This window comes from Macaca nemestrina, chromosome 8 (genome assembly GCF_043159975.1).
Source record: "Macaca nemestrina isolate mMacNem1 chromosome 8, mMacNem.hap1, whole genome shotgun sequence".
In the NCBI taxonomy this organism is placed as follows: Eukaryota; Metazoa; Chordata; class Mammalia; order Primates; family Cercopithecidae; genus Macaca; species Macaca nemestrina.
Window position 1 is genome coordinate 112,626,440 of NC_092132.1, and position 15,535 is coordinate 112,641,974.

Sequence of the window (15,535 nt, forward strand, 5' to 3'; positions counted from 1 at the left end):
GGAGTCTCCCTCTGTTGCCCAGACTGGAGTGCAGCGGCATAATCTCAGCTCACTGTACCTTCTGCCTCCTGGGTTCAAGTGATTCTCCTGCCTCAGCCTTCTGAGTAGCTGGGACTAGAGGCGCATCACCATGCCCAGCTAATTTTTTTTTTGAGATGGAGTCTGGCTTTGTCTCGCCCAGGCTGGAGCGCAGTGATGCAATCTCGGCTCACTGCACCTCTGCCTCACGGGTTCAGGTGATTTTCCTACCTCAGCCTCCCGAGTAGCTGGAACTACAGGCCCATGCCACCATGCCTGACTAATTTTTTGTGTTTTTAGTGGAGACAGGGTTTCACCATATTAGGATGGTCTCGATCTCCTGACCTCATGATCTGCCCACCTTGGCCTCCCAAAGTGTTGGGATTACAGGCGTGAGCCACTGCGTCTGGCCTGCAGCTAATTTTTTTTTGTAGAGATGGGGTTTCACCATGTTGGCCAGGCTTGTCTCAAACTCCTGACCTCAGGTAATCGGCCCACCTCAGCCCCTCAAAGTGGTGGGATTACAGGCATGAACCACTGCGCCCAGCCAAGAAAGATTTCCTTAGGACTCTATTCCTGTGTGGTTAACTTCTACAAAAGAGATTATATAGCAGCTTTAGGCAGGAAACTTTGTTTTTTTTTGAGATGGGGTCTCACTCTGTCGCCCAGGCTGGAATGCAGTGGTGCGATCTTGGCTCACTGCGACCTCTGCCTCCCGGGTTCAAGCAATTCTCCTGCCTCAGCCTCTCAAGTAGCTGGGACTACAGGCACATACCACCATGCCCAGCTAATTTTTGTATTTTTGGTAGAGACAGGGTTTTACCATGTTGGCCAGGCTGGTCTTAAACTCCTGACCTCAGGTGACCCACCCGCCTTGGCCTCAGTGGACTTCAGGTACAGTCAGTGGACTTCAAGTGCAGACTTGAAGGTGTATGTGAGTCTCTTCCAATTATTTGTAGAATTTTGTGTGTATATGTTTTAATGCTTATTTTGGGTGGGGGGGCGGTATTCATCAGATTTTCTAATGACAGTCTTTTACCTGAAAAAGTTAAGATTCTGTCTTAAGACTATCTGAAACCTTTTAGTATATTTATGTCTGTCACACTCGTATGTGGAATTTTATTTTTTTATAGGCATGTGGATATGTCAAATATGTCGACCTAGGAAAAAAGGACGAAAACTTCTACAAAAGAAGGCAGCACAGATAAAACGGCGTTATGCTAATCCAATAGGACGTCCAAAAAACAGGTTAAAGAAACAAAACACGGTGTAAGTTGTACTTGTGGCAAGGTGAGGGGAGAAAAGGATAGGGTCTTCTCTATAGCGTAGGATTCACTTGTTTTCTCTATGAAAAAACTTTTCCATTGTCATATCTGGCACTTTTGTATAATAATAATGGCTAACACTTACTGAGCCCTTAATAAGTGCCAGATACTGTTCTTAGTGCTTTACATGCATTGAATTGTTTAATTCTCCCAGCAACCTAGTGAAATATAGCTGCTGTTGTTAACTTTCGTTTTTCAAAGGAAGAAACTAAGGCATAGTACATGTTGAACTGGGATGAAAATCCAAGTAGTCTGGCACCAAAGTCTGACTCTTAACCATTGCCTTATGTTGCTTCTCTTATATAAAAACAGGAAAGAAAAAGTTGTTACTGTGACATTTCACCTGTCCCTCTCCTGATCTTGTCTCAGTTGTTAATATCTATTAGGTGTACAAACCACTGGATAGGTTCTTCCTGTTGAGGTGATGGCTAAGTCCCATTTTTGTGTTCTTGGAATGTAAAATAATTTGAATGTTTTCATCTATTAGCAGAAATCAGAAATTGTGGACTAGAAAGCTGGGCTATGTCTGGAGGAGGTGGGGCAAGATTCAGAAGCTAGTTTTGTCTTTTTAAAAATATCTGTAGTAACTCACCTTTGATAAATATGTAAATATCTTCAGGCTCGTCAACCTCCCTTTATTCTCAAAAGTTTTACTTACCTTTTTTACACGTAAGACTATCTTGAAGGTGATATAACTGAAATGAATGGGCATTAGCAACCTGAAGTGTGCAGAACCGGTATTGTAGTCTGTATTCAAAATCTTAAATCCAGCTTTGATTTTCCTATAAAATGATCTTTTGATTCCCGGCCTTCAAAGAATAACCTGGCCTTGTGTTTTAGAGATAAAAGTATAACTTTGAGTTGGTGCAGAGATCACAGTGTAGTAGAACTTTATACCTGGAAGGATCTTAGTTGTTCTTAGTCCAGTTCTCATTTTACAGATGAAGACGTATGTTTAGAAAAAATGTGATTTGTCCAAGTTGTACAGCTAGTAAGAGAGAGAGTTATGACTAGAACAAGTCTTCTGACTCCTGGCCTATAATTCTTTGCACTATAAGTAGGCTTCCTGGAAATAGATGTTTCTAATATTTAATTTTCATTCATAGAGTACTATTTATAGTTTGCAGAATATTCTTAAAAATACAGATTTTAATAAAGGTATAGGTTACTTACTAATTGTATGTTGTGTATTAAATAGGAACCCTATAAGTATCTTTTTTAATAGTTACCCTTTCTCCTGTTTAATTATTTAGATCAAAAGGTCCCTTCAGCAAAGTTCGAACTGGCCCTGGAAGGGGTAGGAAACGAAAAATGACTCTTTCCAGCCAATCAGCATCATCATCATCAGAAGAAGGATATTTAGAACGGATAGATGGCTTGGACTTCTGCAGAGATAGCAGTGTCTCCTTGAAGTTCAACAAGAAAACCAAAGGGCTCATTGATGGCCTTACCAAATTTTTTACCCCTTCCCCTGATGGTCGGAAAGCTCGTGGGGAAGTGGTGGACTACTCTGAGCAATATCGAATCAGAAAGAGGGGCAACAGGAAATCAAGCACTTCAGATTGGCCCACAGGTAAGAGTTTAGAACAAACTTAGAAACAAATAGTATTCTGTACATGTATTATTTGGGATAACACTAATTATCTGTAATAGATTTATATTTGATTATAAAAAATTGGTTATATAATATAAGAACACATTGAGAAAAACATATAGATGATACTGAGGTAGTAACTATGGCAGAAATTTAGAGGATGGAGATAAAGTTGCAGAATGGGACAATAGGAACTCTTAGGCAACAGGAAGCTGCTTTTTTATAGAAGCGCAGAGAATCTGCCTACAGAAACTTGGGGTGTAACCTTGAGGATTACTTTACATTTCATAAATTACTGAAGAAATCATATGGTGAATGTTGTGATGCCTGCTTATTCCAGGAAGGAAACTGGAAAGAATAGAGCTGGGTAAATTGCTGTTTATCTAAGCATAAAGAAAAGACCAAAATATATGCAAATGTGATGAGGTCATTGACTTTTCTACTTCAGATCTTGACAAATATAGTTGTAAGTCATGGATTGCACTTAAAAAGGGAGAGACAGAACGACAGCTCCAGGCTGCTTGTGTATCAGGCTAAGTTCCCTAGTTTTCGAAGTAGAAAACATCTATGGAGAGGACTTAATAATGTAGCAGATCATTCAAGTCAGAGGATAAGAATTTGATTAACTGTCTAATAAATTAAAGCTTAAAATAGCCTTATTGCTGAGCCTTGAATTTAGAGAAACTAACCCTGTGAAGGAAGTAGAAAGGGCTTGAAGAAAGTAGAATGAGAATGAACTCCTTTGGATCACAAAGGCCAGAGTTGTAGTGTCTCATCTACTGCAAGAGAATTCCCTGACCTTGGTTTCCTCCCTGAATGTCTCCTCGGTGAGTGAGAGTGTATTCACTGCTCTCATTCCTGCTTTCATAACTAGTTGATTGTCCAGTGCAGGAGAGAAAGTCCTTGTAATTGTTAGAGTCCCCTTTGTATGCTTTATTGATTGGTCTTTCACCATAGTGATGATCAGCTAATTACTCTTTAAGCATTCAAGACTCTTCATGTCTTTATCAGCCTGCAGATAAGCTCTGGGTCTGAGCATGTTTATCTAAGAAAATATGCAATCTGTTTAAACTTGGAAAGAATCTCAAAGTAAATCCTAATGTAAGACATTTTTGAATTAACCTTTTGTACTGGAGATGGTTTATTAGAAAAATTACTAGAAAGCTTTTGAAATAGAAATTGTTAGAGCAAATGTATCAAGTATATGGAGAACCAATATTGAATTTTAGGCAGTGGTGTGAGCATTTGCTTTAATAGGCTCTGTCATTTTCTTTATGAATTATAAAGTTTAACTACCGAATGCTGTATTAGAGAGGTGCCTGCATCATGCACTAGGGGGCGTTAAAGTCACATAGTACCTTTAGACTGTACTTTTTTCTTCCAGTTTGGGAATGTTGTCAACAGTGAGTCCTTGACCTTTTTCTTCTTGTGTTAGGTTAATAATAGATGGCCTATATGGGCAGTTGACTTGAGAAGAACTGTCACCAATTGGTCTTTTCAGCCATACTCATAAAAAGAGCAAATGAGCCCATCAGCAGTGTCATCTTCAGCTGCAAAGGATAATGATCTGCATAATTCCCAAATACTCTTTTCACTGGTTTTTTGCCCACTTGAGGAAGTTCCATCATTTTGTAGATAATTATCATACGTTTTCATATTTACCCAGATGATTATCATCTGTTATCCTCAGGTTTGTGGAGTTTGTGCTTTAAAAGGGCACCCAGAATGTGATGGGAGTTAGCACTTCTGACATCAGTTAAGGTAGCTCAAGAGGTTTTTTTGAACATTAATACACTAAACCTATACTAAAAGTGTCAAATTTATACTGTTTCAAAATGAAATTTATAATCCTTATACCATTTTTCTGTCTGCCTTTCTGTGTATTAAAATATAATCTTTTAATGAAATTTAAATTTAGTTATATAATATTTTTAGGAAGCTTTAAGACAATTCAGGATTTCCACTATAAGGCAGATTTAATACATAAATATTATTTATTGAGTAGTATTCTTCTAGGAGTCAATTTAATGCTATATTCTTCTTTGTTATATATTAAGTTATTCAAATTTAAATAAATACTTGAAATTTTTCCTAGTTCATGTATTAATCTGAGGATAGTTAACATGTGAGCTCTTTTTTTATATGCAGACAATCAGGATGGCTGGGATGGCAAACAAGAAAATGAGGAGCGACTTTTTGGGAGCCAGGAAATCATGACTGAGAAAGATATGGAATTATTTCGTGATATCCAAGAACAAGCACTGCAGGTAAAGTTGGATATTCAGGTTGGACAATCAAGCAACTTGTTCATGGCTGAGAAACAGCAGATTAATTACATTATGGGCTAAGCACTAACAGCAGTTTGCCTAGTCTCAGAATAGCGGTGGTTTGTGTGTATATGTAGTTCTGCTGGTTATAATATTCCTTTCAAACCCATGAAAACTGCTTTGGTTTTGCAGATAAGCACATGGCTTTGACTAGGCTTTGACTATCAGTATTAAATAAGCTTGGTTTATTTTTGTCTTACTGTATGAAGAATTTGGGATTTGACCAAAAACAAACAAAAGACAAGCTTCTCATGAGTGATAATAAAGCACCCATATTTATTAATTCAAGAAATATTTCATGCCTGTAATCCTAGCACTTTGCCAGGGTGGGTGGATTGCTTGAGTCCGGGAGTTCGAGACCAGCTAGGGCAACATGGCGAAACCCCATCTCTACAAAAAATAGAAAAATTAGCCAGGCATGGTGGTGTACAACTGTAGTCACAGCTATTTAGGAGGCTGAGGCAGGAGAATTGCTTGAGTTGAGGAAGTGGAGGTTGCAGTGAGCTGAGATCATGCCACTGTACTCCAGCCTGGGTGACAGTGAGACCGTCTTTAAAAAAAAAAAAAAAAAAATTGCAATTCTTTGACACATGGCAAGATTATATAGGCAAAGAGTCTATGTGCCAGATGCTGGAGATGCCAGTGAATGACTGAATTCTTTCCCTGAACTATATGAGAGATTTCTGAATAAATAATGTCATTAACATGAAAAGTTCAATTATAGAATACTTCGTGTTTTGGGAGAATAGGGAAGCCAGCTTCTAATTCTGCCTGGGGAGGTCAGAGGAGGATTCATTGAAGGGCCTTAAAGGATATGTAGGAGTTGTGCATATCCCTTAAAGGGATATGTAGAGAGTTGGTTCTTATATAATCAGAAGGAACAGAAGTGAAGATGGAATAGACTTGAAGATAAGGGAAAACATGCTTAATTGTGGGAATTAAAATGGCTCAGGATAAAGAATATAGGGTGTGGAGAATGTCAGGAGGTGGTGTTGGAAAAGTGCAGGGGCTGGATCATAAAGGCTCTTCCAGATTATGTTCATTTATTTTTTGTCTTTTCCTTCTTTGCCACCAGCAAATGTACCATGTAAGCCAAGTTCTCTATCTCTTACCTTGAAAAGGATTTCTAGGCTGGGTGCAGTGGCTGGCTCACTCCTGTACTCCCAGCACTTTGGGAGGCCGAGGCGGGTGGATCACAAGGTCAGGAGTTCGAGACCAGCCTGGCCAGCATTGTGAAACCCCGTCTGCTAAAAATACAAAAATTAGCCAGGCATGGTGACACATGCCTGTAGTCTCAGCTACTCGGGAGGCGGAGGCAGAAGAATCGTTTGAACCCAGGAGGTGGAGGTTGCAGTGAGCCGAGATCATGCCACACCACTTCAGTCTAGGCAACAGGGTGAGACTCCATCTCAGAAAAAAAAAAAATTCTAAGGCTGATGCCGAAGATTCTAGGGAAAACTCTTTGTATTAAGAGACCCAGTGGTGGTGAATAGACTGTTGATGTCGGTCATTGTGTGAGTACTTTTGAAAATATAAAACAGCAGTACAAATACTCAGTACACATTTACTCAGCATTCTGCTGTATTATGATTTAACAAAATATTAGCTTTGAGTCAGGTGGACCTGGGTTCAAGTCTTGGTCTGTCGTTTACTAACTTCTGCTTTGAGCAAGTTGCCCTCAAAGCTTGTTTCCTTTCCTGCTAATATGTTGTTATAGGTACTCTAGTAGAAATCTACATGGACTTCAGTGGGAACTGAAAGAAGGCAGTAATTATGTTCTTCCTGACTGAAAGAATTGTTTTTTTTCCTCCCCCGAGTAAGTTGCAGACATAATGTTAATATCCCTTTACTCCTAATTATTTATGTATATTTCCTAAAAACAAAAATGTTCTCATACATGACCATGGTCCAGTCGTCAAATCAGGAATTTAACACAAATGAAGTACTATTATCTAATTTAGTTATCACGTCTCTCTAAGTCTCCTTCCAATTGGGAACAGTTCCTCAGTCTTTATCTTTCATGACCTTGACAGTTTTGAAGTGCACAGGTCATTTATTTTATAGAATGTCATCACTTTGAGCTTGTTTTATTTTTCATGCTTAGAAAATTCCACAGGTGTGCTGTGTCCTCCTCAGTGTGTCACATCAGAAGGCATGTAATATCCAAGTTCTCATCACAAGTGCTGCTAACAGTGACCACCTGGTTTAGGTGGTGTCTATGTTTCTTCTCTAACATTATTACTTTCTAGCTATAATTAAATATCTTGGGACATACTTTGAGACAGAAATGCAAATATCCTGTTTTTTATCAAACTTTTATCTACCACATTTAGCATCCAGAGATGATTCTTGCCTGAATCATTTGCTTTGTTGGTGGCCAAACATTATTTTCTAGTTCAATCATTTCTTTGGCATTTATTAATTGGCATTCTACTGTAAGAAGAAGCTTTTTCTTCTTCCTATTTATTCATTTTATTTAAACTCATAGATTATTTTATGGGTTATAATCCATTGCTATTAGTGTTTATTTTGATGTTTAAGTTGTTCCAGATTTAGGCAGAGGGGAACTCCTTTCTAGAAGCTCCTGTGTCCTTTTAACACATCATCATCATTTTTATTTACTTCTGGCCATAGCAAGATGTTCTAGGCTCTTACTGTTGGGCTACAACATAGATCCTGGCTTTTAGTGGTAAACGAGAGTAAATGGTAGCTCTATCCTGTACTTGCTTAGGGCCACAGAGATGTCATCTTGATTTTTTTTTTTCTCTGTCATACTTCACTTTCAGTCCATCAGCAAATCCTAATGGTTCTGCCTTCAGAATATGTCTGTATTTGCTACTGCCAACCCACTGTCATCGCTGGCTCAGGCTGCTATAATTGCCTCCAGACTAAACTTGCTTCTGCTTTTGCCCCTACCCCACTTTCTATTTTATTTACACGGGGGCCAGGGTAATTATTTTCAGACGTAAGTTGGATTATACTACTCCCTTGCTCAGAAAACCTTTCATGTCTTTCAGTCTTCTTTAGAATAAAACAAACAAACAAACAAAAAAACAAAAACAGTCTGTTCTCTCATCTCCAAGGCTGTATATGATCTTGTGCCTGCCTCCCTCTTTGGCTGCTCTTCTTGCTCTCAGGCTACTCCAGCCACAGCCGCTGCCTCTTCCTCAGACACACCAAGCACGCCTGCCTTGGGCCTTTGCAGTTGCTGCACCTTGCCTCGATGGCCCTTCCTCTAGAGTCAGTGATTTGGTAGGTTCACTGCCCATTCCATTTGTCTTGACTCCTACACGAAGATAGCTTACAGCCCATTTGGTCCCTCTATCCCCTGACATGCCTGCTTTTTCTGCATAGTACCTATCACCTCTTGAATTTAAATTTTTTATTTCTAGAATGTAAGTGCCTTGAGAACGAGGACTTTCTTTTTGGTCACTGCTGTCTACTGAGTACTTGGAATATAGTAAAGCCTCAGTAAATACTTGCCTAATGAATGGAGGATATTGAATGAAATTTTCTTCTGGGAGAAATGGAGCAGGGGTTGAAATAATAGAAAGGTGCAAGAAGGATGACCAAAGAGAGTTAAACGGGGTGCTAAGCCCCGCTGAGGCTTGGGGAGACAGTGTAAATGCTTATTGATGGTAATCGGGCTAATCCTATGTTTCTTTCTAGCAGTTTATTAAACCCAGGATTGTCTGTGTATGTGTTGGCACCAAGGAAATAAACAGCTAGATCTTGGAAGTCTAATTCATGCTTATTCTTGTTGGCAGTGCCCTGAAATTCTGATGATGTTGCTACTTCTCCATGAGGCTTATTCATTAGCATCATGCACCTTCTTTGGTACCAGCACTATAGGGCAAACAAAAAGACACAGACTCTGCCTTCATGAAGCTTTTAGTTTCACAGATAGATAATAAACACTCATAAAAATAAAACTGTACTTACAAACTGATAGTAGGAAGGAAAGAAGAATGCAGTGAGGGATTCTGACTGGCTGGGCTACGGTGCTGAGGACTGGGGTTGGAGTGTTTATGAGAAGGGAAGACTTTTGAAGAAGTAACAATTTATACATAGTTCCAAAAGATTATTCAAAAGTCAGCAGAGTGAAGAGCTAGAGAAGAATATTTCAGAGACAAGGGGACTGCCTATGTAAACATATAAGGGAGTGAAAGTAGTTGATAAACTTGAGGAACTGAAGTTCAGTGTAACTCAAGTACTGTGAACAAAAGAGTTGCACAAGGTGAAGCTGGGGAAATAGACTGAGTCCAGAAGTTAGGATTGGGGTTTTTATCGTAATTGCAATGGAAAGACATTGAATGGTTTTTACCAAACAGCAAGATAAATTTTATTAAAAAGTGGTTTTTCTTGGCTACTACATAAAGAGTGGTTTAGAATTAAGCAAAAGTGGAAGCTGGGAAACCACTTTGCAGGCTTTTCCAGTGATCAGGATGAGAAAAGATGTTAGCTAGGACTAGAGGGGTGGTGGTAGAAAAGGGAGAGAAGTGGATGGATTTAGATGTATTTTGGAGATGGAATCAGCAGAACTTGGTGATGAGTTTACTGTGTAGCTTGAGGGAGCAAGAGATGATCAAAGATGACTTCCAGGTTCTCTGACTTAATAATGAAAGTGATTTGAAGCTACTTGGGAAAGTTCATGTTGACTAGAGGACATTTTGAATAATAAAAAGATTCATAAATATAGTGCAGAAAGTCATTTTTAGAGCATAGATATAGCTTAGAAGCTGCTTGAACCGATGTTTCAAAAATTTTGGAGGAAGATTTTATCACAGGGTCTTTGGTAGTCTTACAGCAACATCAGCAAAAGACATATGGTAAAGGAATCAATATTAGAATCCATCTAACTAATAACACATTGTTTATTGAATGCCTGCTATGTTCTAGAAACTATGCTACGTGTAGGGGCTATCAGAAAGACATAATTTCTGTTCTCTTAGAGCTTATAGTCTGGAAGGGACTATCTTGAATAATCAAACTTTGCATGGAACATTATCTAAGTCAAAGATAATTGAAATGTTGAGCAAGATTTATTTCAAAAGGAGTCAGCCACTCATTGCTTTGATTTTTTAAAAAAACTATTGCAGGCAGTAGGGTAAGTACGGATGTAGTTTGCCTGGTACTGTGTTCCATCATTATCTATACAACATACACTTCCATGAAAAAGAACCACCTCTGGATACAAAAGTGGAAGCATAAAAATTTAGTAGTACAGGTTTTTGTTCTAGAATTTTATTTCAACTATGATCTTATGAGCTTGGAGAAATTACTTTTCTTAAAAGGCTCTATCAGTAGAAAGAAGCATTTGTATTCAGTTCATTCCAGTGGAGCATGACAGCCTTCTTGAAATATATAGAATGATTTTTACATAAAATATCAAAGAGCACATTGTATTTTCATACGAATTTTAATGCTTTCTGATTTTGAAGGATTCCTTTGGTTTTTGTGTGGTTCTGGGAAGTTTCAGAGCATTTTTGAAGTCCGTGTGGGTTATTAAAATTTCTTCTTTGCTTGAAGAATTAAATCATTATTAAAAATATAGTAAGCTAGGTTCAACAACTTTATTAACCCCACGATGTAGAGGTGTTATGCCATTTTACATATGAGGAAACCAGCACTTTTAGTTCAGTGACTTCCTGTAAGTTTTTATGCTAGTAATAGTGCAGCCGAAATTAAAACTTAGGCCTGTGTGACTTCCAATTCTGTACCCTTAATCACCGTAAAATCCTGCATTATTCTGTATGCAGGATGTTATGGGAGTAGCAAAATCATTAGGCATGTGCTAAATGCAGGTAGGTAAAGGTGCTTAGGAAGATACACAGCAGACAGTAGCTTAGAGTACCAATGAAACATAGTGCATTGCTGTATTAAATAATTCAGACTTGTCTCATATGTTCACAGTATACTAAAATGTGTGAGAATTGGTGCAATCTGAGATGATCACAGAAGCAGCAGGCCTCAGGAATGATGAGGATTTAGGTAGATGGAGAGAACTAGGGCCTATCAGGTGGAGTAAACAACATTAACTTCAGCTTTGAGGAAGAAATGACTACTATACAGAAGTCCCTGCTTATCCACCAGTGATACGCTCCAAGATCCCCAGTAGATGCCTGAAACCAGGGACTGTACTGAACCCTGTAGGTACTGTATTGTGTTTTTTCCTATACATACATACCTATGCTAAAGTTTAATTTATAAATTAGGCATAATAAAATATTAATAATAAAACAATTTTAACAGTATACTGTAATAAAAGTTATGTGAATGTGGTCTCTAAATCTCTTAGTGTGCTATTGTACTGTACTCACTCTTCTGACGGTGTCAGATGATAAAATTTGCACTGAGGCTGACGACAGATAACTAGTACCGCGGAAAGCAAAGCTGGGGATAAGGGGAGACTCCTATAAATAATTCTAGCTGGAGGGCAAAGATATATTATCTGTGTATTCCAAGAACCTGCCACTGAGATAGCAAGCAGAAACTCACATTTATCTGGCACTCACTGCGTGAATGGCATAGTGCTCTAAGTTCTGTGCAAATATCAACTCGTTTAATCTTTTCAACAAATCTAATAGTGACTTGCCCAACTAAGTTGACTCAGCAAGATAGGATTTGAACTGTGCTAGCTTTTTCTAGTTCCCAGGCTCTTAACTACTATCTTAATAAGTAAAGTTGTACTAAATTATCCAGTGAACTAAGAATACATCTATGCAGCCTTTAATATGTGACTTAGTTTAATGGGTACTTTAACACACTAAACATCCCCCCACTTCCCATGCCTACTTTCAGCAATATCAAAGAGAAATCACTTAAACAACAGCAAAAAGATGTCATGGGGGTACCTTAAAATCCTGTCATGCTGAAACTAACATCTTGTTACTAGCTTTCAAAACCCTCCAAAATGCAGCTTAATACTAGTAATTCAATGTATTACTTACCATTGCCCAACAGATGTTCCACCCTGTTTTATCTCAAACTAAACTCCAGCCATTCCTCACTTTGCATGGTGCGATGTTAACTGAAACCCATGCTTATCGAACTAAGGTAGATTGAAGGAACAGGAGATGATCAAAGATGACTTCCAGGTTCTCTGACTTACTGTAATAAAGAAAGTGGTTTTAAGCCAGCTGGGAAAGTTCATCTTGGCTAGATAAGAGGATGTTTTGAATAATAAAAAGACTCTTAAAGGTAATGCAGAAAGTCATTTTTGAGGGCATAGATACAGCTTAGAAACTGCTTCACTTGTGTTAGGGTTGGCAAAATATGGCCTGTGGCCCAGTCCCATCCACAGCCTGTTTTGTATGACCTGCAAGTTAAGGATGGTTTTAATATTTTTAAATAGTTGAACAAAAATAAAAAGAATAATATTTAGGGACATGTGAAAATTATGTGAAAAATGTCAGTGTTCGTAAATAAAGTTTCATTACAACACACACACAAAACCCATGCATATCAGAACTAAAGTCAAATCTGTCACCTCAGAAGCAAGGACACAATTCTGATGTGTACCTGTTTCCATTAACACAGTGCCATCAAAAACAAGGACTGCCTGTCTTACAACGCCTTTATGGGCATATACTATGTTTTCTATATCATCTCCACAGTGTGACTTGCATGTAGTAAGTCCTCAAATATTTGTTGATATGATGGGCCAATAATTACCCTATCTCATGTAGTAAGTCCTCAAATATTTGTTGATCTCATTGGCCAATAATCACCCTATCTCCTAATCCCCCTTTTATCTGTGGTTTTGCTTTCCATGGTTTCAGTTACCCTTGGTTAGCCAAGGTCTGAATTTTATTATCATCATTATCTCCTCCTCCTCCTCCTCATCATCAGAAGGGTGCATACTGTGCAGTAGGATATTTTGAGACAGACCACAATTCGCGTAACTTTTATTACAGTACATCGTTGTAATTGTCCTATTTTTAGTTATTGTTGTTAATCTCTTTCTGTGCCTAATCTATAAATTAAACATTATCATAGGTATGGATGTATAAGAAAAAACATAGTATATACAGGTTGAATATCCCTTATCCAAAATGCTTGGCACCAGAAGTGTTTTGGATTTTGAATTTTTTTCCCCCAAATTTTGGAGTATTTGCATCATATGCTTAGCAGTTGAGCATCCTGAATTCAAAATCTGCAATGTTCTAATGAGGATTTCGTTTGAGTGTCATTAGTGCTCAAAACGTTTCAGATTTTGCAGCATTTCAGGTTTCAGATTTTCAGATTAGGTATACTCAACTTGTATAACATTTAATACTGTCTGCAATTTTCAGGCATTCACTGTGGGTTTTGGAACAGTGTATTCCCAGTGGGTGGATAAGGGGGACTATTGAATAAATGAGTAATTAAAGCCATGTGGTTAGTAATAGATAACCCTCTTACTATATGCCAAATACTATATTCAGCATTATATATTTGTTTCATTTAATGCAACTTTGTTATTAATTACTTGGCCTTATTTTACAAATGAAGAAACGGAAACATTAGAAGGATTATTTTACCTAGAGTTATAAATTGGTAAGTTTCAGAGTCAATATTTGAACTCTGGTATTGTGACACCATGGCCTTAATTCTTAACTGCTTAATTTATGATACAGTATTACTATGGAGATATGCATAAGTTACAGTGAGAATGAACACGAAGACATCTAGGGATGTTATTGTTCTATTTTTAGTTATTGTGGTTAACTACAATTTTAAGTCTTCGTAGAGGAGGTGACATTTGTGTAGGGTGTTGAAGGGATGAGTAAGAGTTTACTATTGGAGAAGAGTGAGAAGGCATTTCTAGTAGAAAGTTTGGGTGTGAGAAATCTTATATTCTTGGAGCTGTGTGTAGTTGGTTGGAGTTCAAACAAGAGATGAGATTGGAAAGGTACTAGATCATGAAGATGTTGTGTTTCATATTAAGAGTTTTTACTTAATCTTGTAGGTAAAGTAGTTCTTTAAAGTAGTTAAATAGTAGCTAAATAGCTCTTGGGGAACTGCTAAAGAATTTCTAAAAAGTGGATGACATATTTGCATTTTAGAAACTCAACTTTGGTGATACTGTGAGCAATGGATTGGAGAACACCTGAGCAAGGGACCAGTCAGATGATTACAATAGTCAAAATGAAAAGTGACTAGGGCCTAAATGAAGGTAGAAGAGATAGATAGGAGACAGAGATAGATAATCATTTTGAGAAAGACTTAAGATAGAATGGAAAAGACTACTGTTGGATTGGGAGTTAGGATTGAAGGAGAGGGCAGAACCAAGTAGGTCTTCTAGTGTTCTATTTGGAGTAGATGATGATATTACATGTAGGAATATAGGAAGAGGAGCATATTTAGATGGAAGAAGAGACCATGCTTACATAGGTGTGGGACTGTGTGAAATCTAAAGTGGAGAACTTTGGTAGACGGCTGTGTACATGTATATACAGGAGACCTTGGGTAGGAGATTTGCCATGTTACCAGCACACAGGTGATTGTTGATAAAGTTTTTGTCTTGGATAATATTTATCTAATAATAAATATAACTGATTACTGGTTACCATGTTCCAAACACTAGAGATTTAGCAGTGAACAAAACATTAAAAAAAAAAATTCCTTACTCTTGGGAGCTAACAGTTTAGTTTGGGTTGGAATGGGGTAAAATAAATGGTATGCCGTGTGGTAGTGTTATGGAGAAAAAGCAGGGGAGGAAGAGGGAGAATTCAGAGGGAGAGGATTAATGTGTGCAATGTTAAATTGGTTGGTTGGGGACTGTCTCTCTGACATTTAGCAAAAACCTGAAGGAGGTGAGGAGATGAAACATGTAGGTAACGGGGGAATAGCATTCCAGGCATAGGAACAGGAAATGCAAAGACCCCGAGTCACGATTTGTGCATGATCAAAGAAGCACAAGGAAGCCAAAGTGATTAGAACCAGGTAAGGCTCAAAATAGCAGATGGCAAGGACAGAAAGGTAACGGAAGGCTGGCTTTTGTAGGGTCTTCTTGGCTGTTGTAAGGACTTTTACTTTTACTCTGAATGAGATAGGAACCCTGGGAGGGTTTTGAGCAGAAGAGTGACTTTGGTTTTAACAGGATTACTCTGGCTCCTGTGTAGATTGAGGCGGGGCGGGGGTTGGGGTAGGGGGCGGAGGGCAGTATAGAAGCAGGGAGAACTTTGGGAGACTCTTAAAATTATTGAAGTAAGAGACGTGGTGTTTTGGATCATGGTGGTAGTAGTGGAATTGGAATTCCCGATTATGTTTTGAAGGTAGACCCATTG

General features: G+C 38.3%; 1 protein-coding gene across 4 annotated transcripts in view; it reads left to right on the forward strand.

The window, feature by feature from the left end:
- LOC105476532 (lysine acetyltransferase 6A) overlaps nucleotides 1–15,535 on the forward strand; it is a 123,030-nt gene that overhangs the window by 74,761 nt on the left and 32,734 nt on the right. For 2 of the 4 annotated variants that reach the window (XM_011732526.2, XM_071068330.1), the window contains 3 exons: nucleotides 1,152–1,287; nucleotides 2,597–2,916; nucleotides 5,086–5,204. In XM_011732526.2, the coding sequence (XP_011730828.1) occupies nucleotides 1,152–1,287; nucleotides 2,597–2,916; nucleotides 5,086–5,204 (575 nt within the window). Of the gene's footprint in view, nucleotides 1–1,151; nucleotides 1,309–2,596; nucleotides 2,917–5,085; nucleotides 5,205–15,535 lie in introns of those variants that run through there. The other 2 variants (XM_011732527.2, XM_024791179.2) reach the window with 2 other exon arrangements.